General features: G+C 35.3%; 1 protein-coding gene across 3 annotated transcripts; it reads left to right on the top strand.

The window, feature by feature from the left end:
* The first annotated feature begins 1,169 nt into the window (after nt 1–1,169).
* On the top strand, nt 1,170–21,241 carry LOC143859475 (polyketide cyclase/dehydrase/lipid transport superfamily protein). 3 transcript variants are annotated; one of them, XM_077370171.1, is made up of 11 exons: nt 1,170–1,308; nt 3,839–4,108; nt 8,170–8,297; nt 10,565–10,673; nt 10,808–10,847; nt 11,568–11,657; nt 11,764–11,863; nt 11,958–12,097; nt 14,531–14,633; nt 18,599–19,449; nt 20,761–21,241. In XM_077370171.1, exons 2-11 carry the CDS (start codon nt 3,970–3,972, stop codon nt 21,041–21,043), a joined length of 1,983 nt encoding a protein of 660 aa, XP_077226286.1. In that variant the 5' UTR covers nt 1,170–1,308; nt 3,839–3,969; the 3' UTR covers nt 21,044–21,241. The 3 variants fall into 3 exon arrangements, with proteins under 3 accessions (XP_077226286.1, XP_077226285.1, XP_077226287.1); XM_077370170.1 differs by having other exon boundaries at nt 1,225–1,459; XM_077370172.1 differs by having other exon boundaries at nt 1,225–1,468.
* The last annotated feature ends 1,075 nt before the right edge of the window (nt 21,242–22,316 follow it).

The following is a 22,316-nucleotide window of genomic DNA, read 5'->3' as shown; positions in this document are numbered from 1 at the left end:
AATTTTGAAGAAAGGCATTTCACGGCTAACTTTGCACGAGAACAGTCACACACTCCCACTTTTCAATAGATTTTGTCGCATTCATTTATTTAATATGACGCGGCTGTTCTCTCATGCAAAAGTCTCTCCAAAATCCCCTAGCAAATCCCTTATTGTACTTGATGTTTCCATAGATTTGCTAGGGACCCCGGCGAAAAGACATTGCGCTGTTGGCTGTAGCATGTGAGAGCAGCCACCTCACATGTATTAAATGAACAAGACAAAATCTTCTAAAAAGCCACGGAATGCCTTTCTACTATGGTCCCTAGCAAATCCAATGTTTCCTGGTCGCCATCTAACCTAACAGGGAATGCCTTTCTACTATGGTCCCTAGCAAATCCAATGTTTCCAAGTGGCCATCAAACCTAACAGGGAATGCCCTTTCTATGGTCCCTAGCGAATCCCATGTTTCGACTTTCAGGTCTGCCATCTAACCTAAAGGGATTTGCTAGTGTCCATCGCAAAAGGCATTTCACAGATGGGCTGTTGCATGTGAGAGAAACCACAGGCTCATTTTTCCGCAGATTTCGTCTTCATCCATAACGTGGGCTGCTCTCACATGCAACCACCCATCCGCGAAATGCCTCCTGCGATGATGGACACTAGCAAATCCCCTAACAAACAAAACTTTCCTCCAACCCCTTGCTAATAGCTCAAATAACAATGGTTGTTGAATTATCAATTCCTCCTCAACAACTACTTTTGACCGACTTAAATAAATATATGATAGGGAAATGTTACCAGCCCTTGCTGTATTTTGATGAGGGGACTCTCACTTTATTAAAAGTACTGTATGGCCCTCACCATAGGATGATCCAAACCGTCCATTAGATGGGCCACAACCTAAATAGGTTGTGCCCCAAGAATCATTTCCATAGGTTGATCCTAACCCTCCGATCTGAATGTTAGAGTGTTGATCCTAACCCTCTTTAGATCGGAGGGTTAGGATCAACCTATGGAAATGATTCTTGGGGCACAACCTATTTAGGCTGTGGCTCATCTAATGGACGGTTTGGATCATCCTATAATGCGGGCCATACCGTATGCCCTCATCAAAATACAGTAGTGCCAATAACATTTCCCTATATATGATATTGACATTTACAATGCTCAAGACCAACCAACTGGCACAAACCAATTAAATCCGTCTAATCCTCTACATAAGACTTGTCGAAGCTTGTTTTTTTTATAAGCGATTATAACCATTTTTGTTTCGATTATGGTAGAGATATAGAATATAAAAGCATGGATCTTTCTAATCGGTAATGGGTACGACCACTATCCTATTTGCAGAGGGCTTATGAGCTCTCTTTGTCTCCCTTTTTTGAATTACTTTTGAATCTTCTTTGATTCATATCCTTGGAAAACTGGAACGTGGGTGGTCTGGATTTTGAGAGTTTGGCTTTTTTTGTGATAAGAGGTGAAAAGGGTATTCACTAGATAGATTGTTAGTGGTGTATTTATCAACTATATTGTCAGATTTCTTTTTATTTATATACTCTGATAATCTTAGTTTCTTTTATTGATTTAATGAATTCAATTATGGCAAATTTGAACATGGAACCATGAATTTTCTGTGCTTCTATATAAGGGTTTTCTCTAGATAGATTGTTAGTCGTGTATTTATCAACTTTCTTGTCAGAATTCTTCTTATGTATGTACTCTGATGAAAATTTGAACATGGGGCCATGAATTTTGTGTGCTTCTATATAAGGGTTTTCACTAGATAGCTTTTTAGGGGTGTATTTATCAACTTTCTTGTCAGAATTCTTTTTATGTATGTACTCTGATTATTTCAGTTTCTATTATTGAATAGATTGATTCAATTATGTCAAAATTTGAACATGGGAAGAGGAATTTTCTGTGCTTCTATATAAGGGTTTTCTCTAGATAGCCTTTTAGTGGTGTAATTATCAACTTTCTTGTCAGATTTCTTTTTATGTGTGTACTCAGTAGTCAGTACTCTGATTATTTCAGTTTCTATTATTGAATATATTGATTCAATTATGTCAAAATTTGAACATGGGAAGAGGAATTTTCTGTGCTTCTATATAAGGGTTTTCTCTAGATAGCCTTTTAGTGGTGTAATTATCAACTTTCTTGTCAGATTTCTTTTTATGTGTGTACTCAGTAGTCAGTACTCTGATTATTTCAGTTTCTATTATTGAATAGATTGATTCAATTATGTCAAAATTTGAACATGGGAAGAGGAATTTTCTGTGCTTCTATATAAGGGTTTTCTCTAGATAGCCTTTTAGTGGTGTAATTATCAACTTTCTTGTCAGATTTCTTTTTATGTGTGTACTCAGTACTCTGATTATTTCAGTTTCTATTATTGAATAAATTGATTCAATTATGTCAAAATTTGAACATGGGGCCATGAATTTTATGTTATTATCTATTTTCTATGATAGGAAAGGAAAAAATAAACAAATCTCTGGAGCTCTTTCTATGGTTATTTATTAATTATTTTTTTATTGGTATGTGTATTTGTGAAGATTTACTTTTTTTTTTTTTTTTTGAATAAATTGGTGGAATCATGTCTTTGAAAATTTGTGCACTGATGATGAATTTTTGGTTTCACATGAAAATGGTTTCTCTAGGTCTAGATAACTTTTTATTGGATTTCTTGTTATATATGTATTTATGATGATCTTTTTTTTTTTCACTTAAATAGGCAGAATTATTTATGTTAAATCTGCATATGGAAGGGTGAATTTTAGAAAATTTTAAGCTCATGCCCTAAGAAGGGGAAAGGGCTATTGTATAAAGATCTTTTTACTAGTGTATGTTTTTTTTTTTGAATTTTGAATTTTGTATTTGTGATTATTTTAGCATCATTTGAATAAATTTCTGGAACATCCGTGGACTTTGAATATGGGGGTTGAATTTTGACTGACTTCCTCTTTTATGGGTTCTTATAAAGTGAACTTTTATGTGTTAAGAGGGGATACCCCATTTTCGAAATAAATCGCTAGAGTCGATATTATAAGAATTTGCAAGAATGAAGATTTTTAGTTTTATGTATCAACTTCCAAGAGGGGAAAGAATACTCTCAAGAGCTGTTTTTTGTTGTTGCCCTTATTATATTCTGTATGTCTAATGTTTTTTGGGACTTTGTTAGAATTACAAAAAATCCTTTCAGTAAACTCTGCATAAAGGGTGGTAAGTTTTGGGACTTCTTAGTTAACATCCTTAAAAAAGAAAAAGGACATTGTCTAAAAATATGTGTGTGTTCACGCTATTCTTTTAATAATTTTTGAATTAGTTGGTGGAAATATTTCTATTAACTTCATATTTGTAAGAGAACTTTATTTTTGAATTTATGAGGGGGTATAATCTTTACAAGACTCTCTCTCTCTCTCTCTCTCTCTCTCTCTCTCTCTATTAACTTCATATTTGTAAGAGAACTTTATTTTTGCATGTGTGTGTTATGCCAACTTTTTCTATAGGGAGGTGAAGTTTTAGTTTTATATGCTAGGAGGAAAATTGTAATTTCTAAATGCGTGCGTGCATGTAATATTTTCAGTGTTTTCAAGTAAATGGGTGGAATGGTTTTTGTATGCTCTTCACATAGGGGAATGAATGATTTCATGTTTTCAATTTTACATAATAAGTGGAAAGGTTATTTGTGCATGGCGCCGATTAGTTTTGAAAAAGATTTCATCTTTATCTGTTAAGAGGGGAGTGGTAGATCTTTTTATATGCATACGTGCCATTGCTAGATTTGTAGTCTATCCACGTTTGTACGATTGATGTTTTCAACTAAATGAGTGAAAATTTATTTGCTCAAACTCAGGAGATATTCATAGGTGGAAATTTATTTGCGCAATATCGGGAGATATTCATGTCCGTCATGCAGCTTCAGTGTATGATTTGCACATGATTAGTTGAGAAAGGGTGCTGTTTTGTGCTCCCATAAATGTGAAAATGGAGAAGAAACAAAGGGTCTTGGAGTTTCGAGACAGGCTGGACAAAACACTAGCATCACCCAATCTTGTGAATGAGGAATCTATTAAGAGCCTTGTCAGAAATCAGCTCCTACGCTCATCCTGTTCTAGGATTGAAGGTTGGTTGATTATTGGACTGGTCTCTAAGGTTTTATTTCTCTTAATTTTTCAATGTTAAGTTATATGTTTAATTGAAACAATTGTATTTCTAATGTAAGAAATGGATCGACTCTCATTGCCGTAGTTGGCCATTTATAATCTGTTCTGTTTTACTCGAATGATTTCTGGGCAACTAGATATGATATAGGGATTTTTAATTTAGGTTTTTGCATTTGGAAGACTTCTTGTAGTTTAGTTAAGATTGAAATGTGAAATCATTCTTGCATGACATTCTCCAAGAAATGGTTGGAATTGATATGATAAGTTGTAGTATAGTAGTAGATGATTGAACTCATTGGTTAATGCTGTATATTATCATTGGCACTCTTAAAAAGTTCAATAAATGGTTGAAATTGACATGATTAGTTGTAGTTTTTTAGTAAATGACTGAACTCATTGGCTAATGTTGGATATCATCATTGGCACTCTTAAAAAGCCCAGAAAGTTGAATGGAAAAGATATAAAAATAGAGAAAATATTTTTTAGGGCAGACAGAGAGTCATGCTATCGACTCGAGGGACTCCCTCTCCGCCTATCTAATAAGCTCAAGTCATGGTTCACTGTACAGTGGCCCAGAATAGGAAGAATACTATGGAGGGCTGCGATGCTATTGACTCTATGGGCGATATGGAAAGAAAGAAACACTCGACTTTTCAAGAGTGTTTCCAAAAACCGACTATTAGTTAGTTTTCACTAAAATTGTCTCTCTCACAGTCTCTTGGGTGAGTTGCATCCTGTGCTTCAACCAGTACTTAAGTTTGGACATGAGACAATGCTTGAAAAAAATTTGTGAAGTCGCAGAGAGGCAGGAGCAATCGGCATCTATCTGGACTCTCCCTGAACCAGATGGCTGAAAATTAACTTCGATGGCTTCAGCCTTGGTAATCCTGGACTGTCTGGGATTGGTTATTTCTTGAGATATGAGGTAGGAGAGATCCGATGCGCATTCTCAGGCCCCATCGGATCCAAAGACTTGAACGAGGCGGAAGTCATGGCAGTGTTGCAAGCCTTTAGGATGGTGGAGAGGTCGGACTTGGATCACCTCATGGTTGAAGGTGACTCTCTCAACATTATTAGATGGATGGCCGGATCTCATCTCCTCCTTGAAGGTTCGCAACGTACTTTGATGAGATCCCGGCTTGCAGGAGCTCCAATTAGGTTCCAACATGTCAAGAGGTCAGCAAACACGGAGGCAGATCGACTAGCTAGGGTTGGGGTCCATAGGGAGTTAGGGACAGATTGGAGTTATACGATTTCCTCTCTCCTTGACCCTTCCCTCACCTTGAATTTAACTTTCTTCTCATTTTTCCTTCCTCTGTAGCCCCGACCTCCCTTTTTCTTTTTCTCTTAATAAAACACCTACCTTTCAAAAGAAAAAGAGAGAGTGAGATTAGTCAACTCTCGTCTCTCTAATTGTTTTCTTTAGTCTCTTAATACACATTTATACATATAAAAAAATTACCCTTCTTACATCAAAAGACAAAAAAGAAACGAGAGTCCAAATCCAGTATAACTAAGAGAAATAAATAAAGAATTAATCCCAGTGCACAACTTGGAATGACATCCAAATAATATTCCTTTGCCAACTACCTTAGTAAGAATATCTACGAGCTGATCTTCAGTCTTGATAAAAGGAATAGTAAATCTCTTTGGGTGTCATCCCCTCTCTGATGAATGGTAATCCACCTCACTGTAGTTTTTCCTTTTGCAAAATATAGGATTTGAGGCTATGTGTATGGATTTATGATTATTGCGATATAATTTCATAGGAAGTATAATTCAAACTCCTGTCTGAGCTAAAATTTTAGCCAAATCATCTCACCTGTGCTGCGTGCCCTTCTCTTGTACTTGCTTTTGCATTTGACCTTGCCACAACATATTACTTCTTGCTTTTTCCTGTATAAGATTCCAACCACTCACAGTGCAGTAACCTGAGATTGATATTCTATCTATTTAGGAAGCCAACCAATCTGCATCACAATATGAATAATCCTCTAAAATTCTTAGCGTACATAATAACGTTTCTAGAGGGTGATTTTACGTACCTCAAGAATCCTATCAACCACTTTAAGATGAATTTTCTTGGTTCATGCATATAAATTGGCTGACTTATATCATAGGCTACATGATGATTTGATATATTAGTTTTGCTATAATTGGTTCTTGTGCACCCTACATCACCATTCTTCTCATAAAGATGGTGAGTTTGCTCCATTGGGAGCAGGATTAACTATGCATCCTACTTCCTTGTTCCCTTCAAGAGATGCAATAAATTCTTGTGTTGATTGATAAATATTCATCTTTTGAATTAGCCACTTCAATTCCTATGAAATATTTTCAAGGTCCCTACTTTTTTATATAGAAACTTTCTTTAGATAATCCTTTTGCTCTTAAACTTGGTCTTTAATACTGCTTCAGTAAACTTGTCGATCACTCGCAAAGTGATCGCTTGGGACCCTAAATAGCCTTGTTGACCTCTTCAATCATGGTTTCCTTCTAGGTTAGATATTCGAGAGCTTCTGTCACACTTGAAGGAATTCACTTAAAAGGATATCAACAAACGATGTAGTAGAATGCAAAACACGATAACAAGGGCATGCAGATTGATATGAAACAAAATTACTTATAGGATGATTAGTGCATGTACATTTACCATTCCATAACGAAATTAGAAGTGGAAGGAAAGGAAAGGTGTACCATTCCATAACGAAATTAGGAGCAGAAGGAAAGGACACCTGGATCCAGTTGAAGGTCGTGAGGCTTTAGAGAGGAGTCTAAACTCATGTAATTCCCTCAAAATCTATTTCCATCACACTTTTCTAAGATCACTAATGCTCAAAAGTGGTATTTTCATCCCAAATAAGAAACTTGAAAACTCAAACCCATCCTAATAAGCTTAGAAAATTCCGGGAAAATGCAGAATACGATTCTTCATGAAAAAGGTACGGGTATGGGGGGTTCCACTCATATGTGACCATACGTGGGCTCTTCATTGATGTCAGCAATGGTTTGTGCTAATGTCAACATGACATCACCCGTTCAGCCGATTCGGGCTCTCTTTTCTTTGGCTTTTCGGTCGTAATAGGACGTCAATGACTCCATGATGTATTTGTGTATCAATAAATCTCATCAACATAGCTCCTTTGAACCTCAACCAAATGAGCTTAACCTAATCCAATAGATTCCTAATATGAAAATGACTAATTCTCTATAAAAACATCCCCAAAAAATTTCCCCATTTTGATATATTCTAACCTTTACCCTTTGAGTTCTTAGAGAAAATAACTATAATTTCACCTCAAATGAAGTCTCAAATCCACACAAAATACCATTAATCTTGAGAGATCGAGATCTTTTAGGGTGTGTCTTCTCAACATTTAGAGGATGTACAACTGCTGATGTTTAATATATTGTCATTTATCAACACTTAGCCTCTTTGGCCAATCAAAGCTCAAAATGTAGCTCTGAAGGTTGTCGTTAAGTATCTGATGTTTGGTTCTAGAGAAAGAGGAAAAATCCTTAGATCTAGCTTGTTATGCAGTCAAAATGAAAAAAGGAGAGAAAAATAGGGACTGTATAGTCCGATTTCACCTTTTTAATCACTTTATTGATCTCATTAATCTATATTTTCATTAATTACAAAATTCTCCCCACTTGCATCAAAAGACAAGAAACCCAAAAGTAAATAATGACTACTGATAAATAAAGAAATTATCTCTCTAAAAAAATGCGCATATTTTAATTATAAAATTACCCCTACTTCCATCAATATGATAAAAAGCTCTCTTTCTAACACCAATAAACAAAGAAGTGATTTCTCAAGAGGAAATACATGCATGCTTTCTAGTGAGCTGTTTTACAATGATTGGAGTAGCTTATTATCGTTTAAGGGTTGCTTTTCTGTTGAAGTATGTTGATGGTGCTTTGGAACGGTATTTCTGGCTATTTGTTGATATAATTTGGATGTTGTAAGTATATGGTAATTGTCTATGACATTAAGTGTTTGTGATATGTTGCACAGGAGATATTGAAGATCTTGTACAAAGGCGCACTATGGAAATGTCAAATCTTCTCAAGATGTTAAGGTGTACTTCAGGAAATGATAACGAAGAGTTGAAGACTCATGGGACATTGCATAATGATTGGAAGGTGTGCTCTGAAGTTTGAACTCTCTTCTTTCTTAAAAAATATAGTACTTGTTTATACTTTTATGCTTAGGATATAATTCAGTACTGAATTTCTTGATCTTGACCTATATAATAAATGTATGACTTGAATATTATGTAAGTTTATTCATTGCATTTTATTCAGACTTTTTCTTTCTGTATTCGTAATCTCTAGCCACAAAAGGATCTACATAGACTGATACAGGTTTAGTGGTGCTCGCCTTTTAAAGGGTTCAGGAGTTGGGATCAACCGACTCCCTCTTTGAAGGGTCGCCACCTAGGGGAGGGCCTAGGACTAAGATATGACTAGTCACAACGGATGGATCTTCAATACTTGAGGGAGTTCAAAATCAGATAATTGGGTTCAAAGGTGTAAGGCGCCAACCCTGCCCGACAAATGTCGGTCTGTAATAAAATCCACAAGATTCTTAATGTGGTTTTAAACAGGTTTGATTAATTAAGTGATGATGCTATCTTACTTATCATATAACGAATGAAGATTGAATCATGCGTTGGTACCTAGAATAGATTGTGCCACGTAAGTATAACTAAACATATTCGTAACTCATAGAAAGAAGACTAAAAATATAAATGGAAACTATGATGAACCAATGATCAATGTACTAAATTGACATGAATAAGGGAAAGGAATTAACATTATGATTAACATGTATAGTAACGCCAGAAAGAACTATTATATAAAATTTCTAAAAGCATTAAAATACTAAAAAGAAAACAAAATGTACAAAACTGTAAGGCTCAGAGTTAATTGATAATATATTTTTTATCAATAGGTTGTCCATTCGATCGACCCTGGAACACAGCCTGTTCATTGGTTCTAATCTAGATTTGGAAATAGAGAGGCCTTTAAAGATGAAACATATGCAAATGATTGAATTTAAAGATGAAACTTCAGGAAATGCTTGAATAAGTACAAATATACTCTTAGAAACCCTCACGTAACCAAGACAACCATCCGTGATAATTTAAAACCATCCTTGGCTGATGATTTGCATCTTTAACTTGATGACCGCCTTGGACGAGGACTTTGAAGGTGGCCAAGTATCGAGCATAGAGGTACTGAGAGTACTGATTTGTGCTTCTTCATCGAGCCGGTTATGCAGTTGAGATGCTTTGGTCCTCTACCTAGTGATGAATGCAGCAAAGTTCTCCTTTGGCTCCTGGCAGTTAATTCCAAGTCACGACAAGTTAATTTCAATTTGCTTATTATATTGATATTGAGAAATTAATTCTTCCTTGATTTTGGCCAGGTATGAGTCTTGGTCCAATTTTAAGTCTCCCATCAACTTGAGACTTGAGAGCAACGCCTTCGAGGGTGAACTGGAACCATGATTTTAAATTTCGACCGAAATCCGAAATTTCGGACCGTTATTCCAGTAGTTGAGCCAAAAAAATTGCAAACAAGAAATAAGTTTAGAGAACAATGTGTTTGTATCATATGTAAATATCATCATCTATTTAAGTATCAAATTAGAAATTTCAAGTACGTATTAAATAGCAATTAATGATGTCATGCCCCCCTAGTTGCCATTTTCATTTCCTAGAGCTATTTTTTGTTTGAAGAAACTAGAAAGAATGCAAGGGATGTAAGAAATACTTGATAAGAAAGGATACTAGATAAGTGGATTCGTCAAATTATCTCTAAATCATCAAATGACCAGCTATCTTCGCTTAAATACAATTCACATTGTGCATAGAACCCCCCTTGAAGTTGTGGGTTCAAATTCCACTGAGATTCCCATGAAATTGCAAAAAAAAAAACAAAGAAAAAAGAATATGCCCTTGTCACCATTATGGTTCACGGGAATGTTGATAAAGAGAAGTTAAATGAATTCCAATCACACACACACACACACACAGTTAACTAAATAACGGCTCATTAGAGCAAATTAAATAGAAGATTTTACTTTGCTACTTGCTTTTAACTAAATAACAGCTCATTAGAGCAAATTAAATAGAAGATTTTACTTTGCTACTTGCTTTTAACTAAATAACGGCTCATTAGAGCAAATTAAATAGAAGATTTTACTTTGCTAGTTGCTTTTTTATGTTGATCGTAGGTAGTGTGCCGCTTTTTCATATTTTTTGACTTGTTTGAGATGAAAGGATTCATGCTTAAAATGCATTCAACATTCTGTTTTGGATTATGCTTTGCAAAATTTGGATCTTCATTTTTCCACATGAGACCGTAGATAAGATTATCAAATCCATCATTTGTTTTTTTTCCAGTTAAAACAGGATAGTGGTCAGGTTCGTGTTATGTATCGGGAAGGCTCTCAAGGCACTCCATTTCATACTCTACTGGCTGAAGGCTACATAGATGGACCAATTGATGTCTGTAAGTTAAAATCTAGCAGATTTAAGATTTACGTCTTACAGTGCCAAACATGGGACTGACTTAAGGTAGCTAGGCATCTTTTAGATTTTGACACTGGCACAAGATTTTAAAGGTTTGCTCAATTTGTGCTGCAGGTCTGTGTGTCTCCTGGGAGTCGACCCTCTATAAAAAATGGTGAGGGTTTTTTTTGCCACTTTTCCTGCTTCATGCTTTTTTTAATGTAGGGAAATGATATCAGCACAACCGTATTTTTAATATTTTCACAAACCATCTTGTCTTTTTACTATTTAAAGAGCTGTCAAAAGGTTATTACATTTCCCCAAAAGCTCTCACAAGCCTATTAAAGAAGAAAAGACAGCTGGGTTTGTGCAAATATCAAAATATAGTTGTGCTGAAAACATTTCCCATAATATATTACATATGGAATCAAATATGACATGCTATAGTGCATGCGCTTTGTCAATCTTTTATCTTTTGCTTATATTTACTACCATTTTCTTGCTTGAGTGTGCATCATACTTCTGGTCTTATTCATCCGCCCAAAGCAATTTGAGTGTTATGTATTCCTTGTCATCTAATTTGTATGTTCCCCAAGCATTCAACAAGAGAAAATTATCAAATTGGTGATCACTTCCATTATCAGTGAAAGCATACTCCCTGGCAAAGTCAAGATTGTAATGTCAGAAAAACTGGATGGATAGGGTGAAAATATTTTCTTTATGCACATTATGTGTTTTTGGGTGCATGTAGTGCTTGGAGAGACTCATTAGCTCCAAATTTACTTCCCTAACGTCTTCTTTAAATGCACTATTAACATTGAAGAGTGTTCTTCTGACCACTGATATAGACATGATTTCCTTTTCTGATCCTTTCTCTGAACAATTTTTTTCTCAGGTGGCCCCAATTTAGCATTCCACCTTTCAAGATTATCACATCCACTTGTTTGAAAAAGGTCCGAATTGGCGAAGAGATCTCTATAGTGAGGTTAGTTATACTATGATTAATATCTAATTCATGGACTATTTTGTTAGTATTTGGTGTTTCTCATATTTTGAGGTGTTGATTTTTTCGTTAACTATTTGGAAGAAAGGATGAAGGTTCCATGGCCACTTGCAGCAAGAGAAGCTGTTGTGGAGTTTTTTTTATTAGAATATATTGAAGACGACCTCGTCATAGTCCTTATGAACACGGTAAATGCTTAGAATTCTAGAACCTGACTTCTAATTCATTTCTTTTTAGGTTTTGTTCTCTCTAGATCACTTTCATATCGAATTTTGCTTTCAGGTCTCTGACACAGAGCTTTGTGATATACAAACTCATGGGTTCTATGGTGATGTAATTCCTGAAGCAAAGGATATGGTACGGATAGAGTTGGTTGGAGGCTTCGCCTTACAAAAAGTGAACTCAAACAAAAGCTACTTTCGGTTAGTTCTCATTTCTCATATTTCCTTGTATAGGTCAATGGCTGATCCACTTATGAATGTTAGCCATCTTGTAAGAATCTTCTATGAAGGTGCTCTACAGCTCTAGGATATCACTCTAGAATCTTCTCCTCTACACACTACCAAGTACTATTCCCATGTCTCCATCAACGGTACATTTAACTCAGTTTTGTGGTATTTGTTGTTTTGAACATTCCCAGAATGTGCACAAAAGAAAAGAAAAGAAAATCTTGGAATCTAGAGTTTATATATATCACAACCATTGCATGAGGTAATTTTGTCATTTATTAAATGCAAATACATATGTTGAGATCCTGAGACTTTTGGATATAGATAATTCATAAGTGCACCTCTCTTTGACACTTTTGGGAGCAGCCTCCTAGATCCATAGAGTTGCAAGATTCCTTTGAGCTCACTTTGATGAGGTTTCTGAGCTTGTCTTATTTGTTAATTTTTAACAGTAAAGTTAGTTACTGCTCGGGTGTTATACTGAATGAGAAGCCATCAAATTAGATTGCAGTCAGTTCCTTTTGAAATTTCACATTTTAATTTTATTAACTATCTTTCACTGTTTTGATAACTATCATAATTGTCAAAAGCACTGGGTTTTCCAAAACAACCTCAAAAAACACTCCAACCGTACTTCCTTCAATTCCTTATTCTTTTTTTTTTCCCGTCATTCTCTTTCAACTTTTCATATCAGCGAGGTACTGAACAGCTGGGTGGAGACTACTTTGTCTCTAGTTCTAAGCTCATAGTGATTTATTGCACTTAAAAGGTCCATCCAAGCACACCAACTTTTATACCGATTTTTATACCAAATTTTACGTTAATACTGTCAACAAAGTATAAGTTGCAAATACGCCTAGTGCTTTCCTTTTTTCTTTTTCGTCTTGAGACTTACATATTGATTTTTCTTTTCAATTAAATTTTTTTCCGCGGATATATCGAATTTAAATGGTCTAACATGCCCTTCCTGTAAAAGTCCTGTAAATCTTGATAGGCATTAATTGACAACTGACACTAATGCCCTTTGTCCGTGGAGATATCAAATTAAAATGGTCAAGCGTGCCCTTCCTGTAAAAGTCCTGTAAAGCTTGATGGGTATTAATTGACAGCTGACACTAGTTCCCTTCATTTATACAATGATCGCAAATATTCAAATAGGGCTTCAAATCAGAAGGCCATTTTCTTCATAAATGATCTCTACGTTCCTTGAGGATTTACAAGGGAAACAGCTATTTGAGACTGTCCATTTCTCTCTGTCTCTTTCTTTATGAAAATCATTTTTTACTGGTATCTTTATTAAAATCATTAGAGGAATTAGGAAACTGCCACTGGAAAGGCAATGTCGTTGATACAAGGAGTAGTTTGATTAGGAAAACATGTATTTTCTTCAGGGAGGAGATAATATACAGAGTCCCTTTCTCCGTCTCTATCTTTATTAAAATCATTTTTTTAATGGTATCTTTATTAAAATCATTATAGAGGAATCAGGAAACTGCCAATGGAAAGGCAATGCCATTGATACAAGGAGTGTAGTTTGATTAGGAAAACATGTATTTTCTTCAGGGAGGAGATAATATACAGAGTAGAAACTGATGAAAGTATGTTTATGAAAGTAATAAGAAACTACTACACTAAAAAATTTAGACTGCTCTAGCTTACTAATATCATATTATCAACCTACAATTCTTTTCCTTGAGATCTCTACTAACAACCATTCAAAGGATTTTTTTTTTCTTTTTTTTTTTGAAATGCAAGATTTGAATTTTTTTTTATCTTTAAGATTTAAGATAATTTCCTCTTCAAAAGTTTCTTCTTATTTTCTTTTCTTTCCAATTTTGAATGAACAATGGATGCCTTCAAGAAGCATAATGTATGGTGAAAAGTGTGAAGGAAACCACAGAAACATGCTTTAGGAAAAAAGGATAAGAGGGCTGCTAGCAAACTGGAAATCCGTTTTGAAAAAAAAGGGGATCTTCCAACATGACACATGTGCATGAAGACAACAAAGAGAGCTCAAATCAGCCAATCAATGCCAAAAACACTGAAAAAGTGGAAATCAGCAGTGATTTTCACTTTCGTCTTTTTTTTTTCTTCAAAAGGTTCCATTTTGGAAGTGTTTTCCATAGGACAAATTGCTCACTTCATTCAACTTCTAAGGATATAAAGTCTACACAGCATGAAATTAACAGTAATTTACGAGCATCGACATAAAATACAGAATACTACTTGTCACCATTTTTAAGTGAATTGATTTTTTTCTTAAGTTGCCAACATTTGAAGACATTTCTATGTCATTCTTCACGCCTTTCATATGAATAGAACCTTTTACTGAGAATATTTCTGTTCAATTTTTTGTTTCTACTTTGTGCATGTTCTTCAGAGAAGTATCCTCTTCCGATTGTGCAGGACCATAATGAATATTGATATCAAGATTGATTTTGTCCCTCCAACACTTATTAATTTCATCTCAAGACAGCTCATAGGAAGTGGTTTTAAGCTTTATCAAAAGGTTATATTCTCATACCATAGCGCCTCTTGTTGTGATAATGTTCACTAAGGCCCTGTTTGGATTGCAAGAATTTTTGGAGAAGTTCGGAAAGAAAAAATATTCCTAAATTTTCGTTCTTTTTCTGCACACAAAAAAGGATAACTTGAACCAACTCTGTTCAATTTTTTCTTAGAGACCTTCAATTTATGATAATACCCCTCTAAACTAAGCATAATCATATCATTTCCCTCTATATTGTGGATAGGAAAAAAATTTACCAAGAAAAATTTTCTGTGAGAAATGTTTTTCGTGCAATCCAAACAGGGGCTAAATGATTGATGTCATATCTTTTCGGTTGTATTCATGGGCAGGTTTTATGAGATCGGCGTTTTGTTAATATATACCATCCTTCAAGAATTTACCCAGTAATGATACAACCTTACATGGTTTTTGAAACAACATTACATGGTTTCACCATATCATTAAAGTATGTTGTTTGATGTTTTAAATTCTATAGGGTTATTTAGTCATATGAAATCTTTAGTTTTCTTGACTTAATTAATATAGCATTTTCCTTATGCGACTTCTTAGTTGAATCAAAGTCGCCCATTCTGTGTAAATCTGGTTTCAGAATTTCGGAAGATGTCAGACCCCTAACTGTGGGCTCAACATTTGACCCTTACATAAAAAATGCGAAAAGGAAAAATATTTGCTCTGTTAATTACTGGTTCTTCCTGTTATTCAGTTAAAAAATTTCGTCTATCTCAATCATTTTTTTCTTCAAACCGTCCACCAAAAATTCCAAGATTTGGATTTCAGACCCTGAACCTACTTCCGAATTCTACAGGTAAAAGAAAATCACATGTATTTCCTATTGTGTCTGATGGAAGGTGTGAATTGACACCTGTTCCATGATTGGGGATGGGGGTTCGCTTTGCATGGATCCTACTAATTCAGGATTCTGATGGTCAAGAAGAAATTAATCTTCAATGAAATTGAGTTGCGTTAAAATAGGAAGTCTAACGAAATAGAAGCCTTTTAAAATTAAAACTTTCCAAAATATAACTCTTCTTACTTAAATCATTCGTTGATCTTTCTTCCCTTTCCTCTGACATCTTCCTTGTCCATTGACCCGTGCATTATCGCCAAGGAAGCTACCTATTCTAGAACTATAAATAGGATATCTGATTGCCTTCTTTAAGAATGATTTAAATGGAAATCGGTCACCTACAGTTGAGCTCTCGCCAACCATTAATAATCTAAGCATTTTATCCTGTCTTAGAACTGGTCTAACTACCTCCATTGACCTTGTTCTATCCATTATTTCTTATAATCTTAATGTGATTTTATAATATTTCTAGCAGCCGGTGAGCTTGTCAAGCCTGTCATATCTGCTAATCTGTCATTTCTTCTTATCTGTCATTTCTTTACCTACTACTTGAATAGAAGTGTATAAACTGATGAACTGCTACAGAAATGAACAATATCAGTATGCAACATACTAACAAAACTACAAAAGTGACACAATTAGTAGGTACACTTAAAAGTGATACAGTTACAGATGTTAGTATATGGTATATTGGTAAATATTGTAGTTTGTAGGAGTAGAGGTTTAATTTTCAAAATTTAATGTGTAATGCACTAATAATGTATTGGTCCATTATGTAATTCTTTAACTCAATACCAAAAACAGGCACAAGGGGCCTGAAAACCATTGGCATATATCGTCATCATTGTGTCCAAAGCCTTGAGTTTGAGGTTGATGAGGGAAAAATTAATAGAATTCCCCAAGACTAGGATCAGAGATTTGTGACTATTGGCTAGGGTGAGCTGTTATATTACATTGAAAGATCATAGTATGTTACCCACTTCATTGGTTTGCTTGGTTCACGTTTAGGTTTGCGGTTCATAACATTTATATGAACCTGGTTTATTATAGGTGAGGTTAAAGTTTTGAACCCGTTTCATTATAGGTGAGGTTCTTTTATTCACTTATGTTCGCTAGTTTGGTATGCTTTTGCACCATCTATGTTATATTTTGAAAAACCATTCTCAAATAACACCACATATCATTCATGTTGTTTCGCAATATGGCATGGCATCGAGCAAAGCAGTTTAACGTGGGATCATACCCATGCTTGTACCCCACCATATCCAAAATCTCCAAAGCTATAAGTTGTGTCATCAACAACATACAAAGGTGCACTTATGCTGCTACCTTCAACTCCATGGATACTCCGGTTTTGGTTATCGTCATTGTTATCATCATCATCATCGTCATTGGTATGATGAATCTCTCTCTCTCTCTCTCTCTCTCTCTCTCTCTCTCTCTCTCTCTCTCTCTCTCTCTCTCTCTCTCTCTCTCCGCACGCACGCACGCACATATTTGTGCGCATAAAGGAAAAACAAAAGAAAAGGTTCAAAGGGATGCATGGATCAGAAGGATCAATGGTCTTATACTTAGTTAAAAAAAGTGTGAAGAAGAAACGAGAAACTGAAGATACAAAGAAAGGAAGAGAAGAGAAAAACAAAGGGAGCAAGAGAAGGGGAGGAAAGTGACGAGGTTGATGAAGTGATGAAATATATCATCATGACTTTTTTGTTGTATTTTATTGAATAAAGTAGATGAAATATTACCAAAATGCTACTCATGAGTGAAAATAAATTAAAAAGACCAATCTACCTTTTTGTTTATTGGGTAGGTAAACTGGGATTGAACCACCCACCTCAAGGTTGAAGAACAAAACCTGGACAATTGAGCTAGAGGCTCAACCCCATGGAATCTACCTTTACACAAACAATAATTACAAATATAAGAAACATAAAATTCAAAAGAGATAATTAATGATTCATCTTTCATTTGAAATTTGAAGTTCTCAGTTTTTCTAAACTAGCAATTAGTACATTCAATTCCCATTTATTAAGAGAGTTACATAGCCTTACGAACCACATGAGTTTGAACCAAAATCATAAAGTCATTGATTTGTAATTATGGAATTAGTATTGGTAGCTGCTCTCATATCTTCTTTACAAGAAGGTTAAATGGGCAACTGGAATAAGACGGATTCAAAGTACAGGGAGATTTATCTCACTACCTTCTCCAGAAACCCAGAAAATGAGCAGGTAGATTTTCAGCTCAAAGTCTCCAACAGTTAATGTAGACCTGCGTGTATGAATTACAGGAACAAAACTGAAATGGGTTTAAATTGGAAGGCAAGAATGGTGGAACCATGAGAGAGTTTTTACCGGTTGTGAGCTTCGAACCGGTAAAAGGGGGCGAAAACGTGAATGAAAGTGGGCAAATTTATCATCTCCCTTATATTATTGTATAGTTTGAGTCAAATTCATAACCTCCATCCTCTCTGTCACTAAAACATTCCTCCAATAATTTTGCATCAGCCATCCTCAACTCATGTTTTTTCAGTGGAGTAATACCCGGTTTAGCTTTCTGATAGCACAATTCTTTTTTTCAATCTTCAGTATGAAATGATTCAAAGTAGACATCATTGCTTTTACTTTTTTTTAGTGCAAAATGATCTCGTAATAGCACGTGCCACCTTCTCTTGAAAATATCTCCCATTCTTTTTTGTATTGTGTTATCGTAATTGTAATCTTGAGTTGAATCACCAAAAATTGCAAATCAAAGTACTTGAAATACTTGGACCTTCCAATGTTGTTTCACGTACAAACCATCTTCATAGTCGTAGTCATAGTAGGTGGTTTGGTCCATTTCTCTCCACCGGTGTAATTGTATTGCTGTAGTTCTCTTTATATAGCATCCTTTTATTTTATTTTATTATAATTAATGTCTCCTTAGATGCGAAATTAGATTAAGTTTAAATCATCATCAGTATCATTTGCATCTACAAAAGAAACACTATTCGTGTTTTTCCACAACATTATTTGCAGTTATATCAACCTTGGAATTTGATTCAAACATGTCCCAATTTTTTTTATGGAAAAAACTTGATGGTGGGGCATTTCAGGCAGTTACTTCTGTGGCCAATGGCGATGAGGAGTTCAGCAAGGCCTTGGAGGGACCAATGTACGCTCGACTTCGAGAATCTCTGAAAGCCTCAAATAAAGACAAGGACTCAAAACTCTTTAGTAGTGAAGTATCTGTAGCCATTCTTTCTGAAGAACAAGCAGGCAAAACTTCAAATGATGATGACTTCAAGGCTGTGGAGGTGGGGCCCGCATACGTTAGTGGTCCAGAAGATCTAAAATCCTGCAATAAAGACAAGAATTCAAGAGTATTTGATAATGGAAACTCTATACACATCCTTGCTGAGGAAAATACAGCTAAAATTGCTAATGAGGATTTCAGGAAGTCTGCGGAGGAGGGAGAAATTCAAAATGGAGAGTGTATTGAATCCTGCAATAAATGCAAAGACCCTAAAACCTTTGATAATGAACATAATGTTGAAACTCTAATGGGGCATACACAGGTTATAGATCGGAGATTGGTCAGCAAGATAGAGGAGGAAGAGATTGAATCATCCACCTTCTTGGAGGAAAATCAGCAAATAAATCACTCTTCAATCCATCCAACTGACAAACAGTGCCATGCAAGCAAAGGGGGAGCTTTTATTAGTCCTGAGGTGCAATGGGCTCTTGGTGTATTAGACAAGGCCATTTCTCTTATAAACAGACAGGGATACACTGAAAAGAGAACTGACTCCTTGTCTACCAATCAGGAACTTCAAAATTTGGAAAAGGTTGCACGAACCAGCTCGACATTTTCTCTGGATAGCAATGGAAGGGACGCATTAAAAATGCAGAACATGGATAAGTCTTCTGATGAAGCTGGCAGCGGTTTCGTCTTTAACGATTTCAGGTAATTCTAGTACTAAACATTCCCATATGTATTTGTGTTTTAGGATGACCGAAATATCTTCCTTTAAAACTGACTAACACTAGCAAGATGGGTTGGAAAACTTGAGAACCTTTTGATGACTTCTCTAAATTGAATGCTTATTTGATAGACTACAGTTTAAACAGTTGAATAACAAAAGAAACACTAGCAATTTGGATTAGAAAACTTGGGAACCTTTTGATAACTTATCTAAATTGAATGCTTATTTGACAGAATGCAGTTTACATCTTTGAATAACAATGATCTTACTAAATTTTTCCTCATTCTACTTTGTACTTGAATAATTCAGAAGAGTATATTGCCATAGTCAGCATAAATTTCAAGTAATTAGCTGAACTCTAGGTTTACGTGACAAGGATACTTGAATTTTTTTTGCAAGTTATCATGCACAATACAAGTCAACATGTGTAATTGGGAAAAAGGAAAAAAAACACTCAGTTTATCTTTCTTCTCTTTTGTTATGCATGCTATTTATATAGTTCCAATGAATAATTACATTTTATCTGTATGGGAATAGAATCCGATTTTTCACTAATTTGAAAACACATTCAGGCAAAACATGAGAAAGAACCTAATTAAGTTATGAAATGTCTAGACACAAACATGAAGAACTAAGAAATTGTATGGGAATGATGTCATATAATGCTCCCCACCATCCTCACCGTTCATGCAGCATAAAATTGAAGGGTCCCATGATTGCTCAAAAATTGTACAAACTGGATGATCTAACTGTTTGATTGGCAGCTTGCAAATGGACAGTTGACAAAAAAAAAACTGACCATGGTACATATTTAACGGGTAATCTATTGATTAAATGGTTAGGATTGTTGAATTGGTGCAATTTTTTAAACGTGGCTAACCCACAGTATGGCCCACATTTTGGATAGTACAGGTCATCCTCCACACGTGCCACATGTAGTTGTTATGGCCAAGAGACCACCAAATCAAAGCTCACACATATATTTCTTCTTTCATGAACCAATCCTTATATAGTAACATGCCTCTCAACATTATTATGGCTCTGTGGACGTGTGTGGACGTGTGTGTGCCGATGTATTGAGGTTTACAAAGTCACCATGCTTGATACCTTGTGTCCTTGTCTGACACCGACACACGCTCATGTCTTTGTCTGTGTCTAAGTTACATAGTATGAGGGCATTACTTCTGGAAAGATTTTCTATGATATCTAATTACAGACTATATTTTATTAGTGATGGAAGGTTTAGATAAGCTTGGATATTGACAGTTCAGTGTCTATTTCTCTTCTTACAGACTTGCAAGCGTGGATCCTCCTTCAACGAAAGCTGATGATAACCAAAAATCAGCAGCAGATCTGAGGCAAAATTCTCCAATATCAGGAGAAATTCAAGATGGTAGTTCCCTTGGTGGGATGATCAATTCTACTGTTATTATAGAAACAGGATCAAATTCAAATATGTTGAATGGCGGTTATAAAGAAGCTGATGTCAAGGTCAATGGCACTCATGAAAGTAGTGTTAGTGGTGGGGAGAAATTCAGGCAAAAGAAAAAGAAGCAAAGAGTCTGTTGCTTGTAAATTTCATTTCAGGTTGCCACTGATAGCTTCTGACAGAAGTAATAAGTTTTTTTTTTTTTGAATGGTTACAGAAGTAATAAGTTACAAATTTACGATATATGTTCTCCCCAAAGGTATGTAGTTGCCAAATAATAATAGGAAAAATACAGTTTATTTAAATTCAGAATATTATTCAAAAATTAAAGAGAAATTTACAAATTTGGTGTCGATTGTGGCCTGTTATTCGGTGATCTGGATCTTTCATCTGGATGAATGATTTTACGTTGTTTTAACTTGGACAAATCAATGTTTTTGCCTGTAGATATTCAGCTCTTCGTCAAAGCCAATTGATGTTTTGCAGAAGATGAAGACGAGATTTGTGAACAGCAATGGACATTAAGGCCCTGTTGGATTGCATTTCCAAAATTTACAGGGAAATAATATGATTATAGTTTATTTGTTGTGATATCATCATAAGTTCCAGGTTAAGATTTGTTCTTTCTTTTTTGAGCTTAAAAGTAGGAAATTTTATAAATATTTTTCCTTTCCAAACTTTTACAGAAAATTCCTGCCATGAAAATAAATTAAAGGTGGAGATTAAGCTTCTTTAGGAACCATGTATCCTGATATATAGAAATCAAGTCAGTATATTCATGATGAGATATCTAGAGATCCTGACACAGTTTGCATTTGAAATTTGATATGGAAATTAATCATCAAATGCTACATTAACCCACAAAAATTGAGATAGATCCAGTGGTTCGATCTTCCATGCCTAATTCCAAGTTGCACCCTTAATTTTTAGTAAGCCTTGAATAAAAATCAAAGACGACAAAATTTTTGAGAGCTATTAAAGGGTGTGGGAGTGGTAATTTGAGGGTTGGGTATATAAGAACCTAAAGGAGTCTGAATTTAATAGCTTCAGAAAATTAATTTGTATCATTTAAAGATGTAATGTTTCATAGCTTTGCTAGAACAAAAGAGTTTTGAGCACCAGATCCCAGAGGAGAGTTCGAGGTGACATCCTTTGAAGCTCTTGTGCCCCGACAAAAGAGTCCCTATAACTTGAAGGAAGAAATAACATGGTCCTATTCCTACAAAGGTGTGCAAGCATTCACATGGACTGCTGTGTTAAAAAATACGTTGGAGGTATGTATAAGCATGTCTAGAATCGCAAATGAGCTGACCGATAAGCTAACAAAATCGCAGGTATCTTGTGAGGCTTTGTATTATGGGCAGCAGCTGGAGGTAGTTTTTGCTCTCTTCGGTAGTTTTTTTGCTAGGAGTGCAATCG

This window comes from Tasmannia lanceolata, unplaced genomic scaffold (genome assembly GCF_043159265.1).
Source record: "Tasmannia lanceolata isolate RefF3 unplaced genomic scaffold, GAP_Taslan_0.1 ptg000029l, whole genome shotgun sequence".
Classification (NCBI taxonomy): domain Eukaryota; kingdom Viridiplantae; phylum Streptophyta; class Magnoliopsida; order Canellales; family Winteraceae; genus Tasmannia; species Tasmannia lanceolata.
Note: the sequence above shows the minus strand (reverse complement) of the source record. Positions and strands in the feature narration are given on the sequence as shown.

What these genes read in the sequence shown, in the direction of transcription:
- LOC143859475 (XM_077370171.1), top strand. Translation starts at nt 3,970, where the DNA reads ATGGAGAAGAAACAAAGGGTCTTGGAGTTTCGAGACAGGCTGGACAAA. An exon ending in GAAGAGATCTCTATAGTGAG is followed by an intron (nt 11,658 to 11,763) that starts GTTAGTTATACT and finishes TTTGGAAGAAAG; the next exon opens with GATGAAGGTTCCATGGCCAC. An exon ending in TTCGTCTTTAACGATTTCAG is followed by an intron (nt 19,450 to 20,760) that starts GTAATTCTAGTA and finishes CTCTTCTTACAG; the next exon opens with ACTTGCAAGCGTGGATCCTC.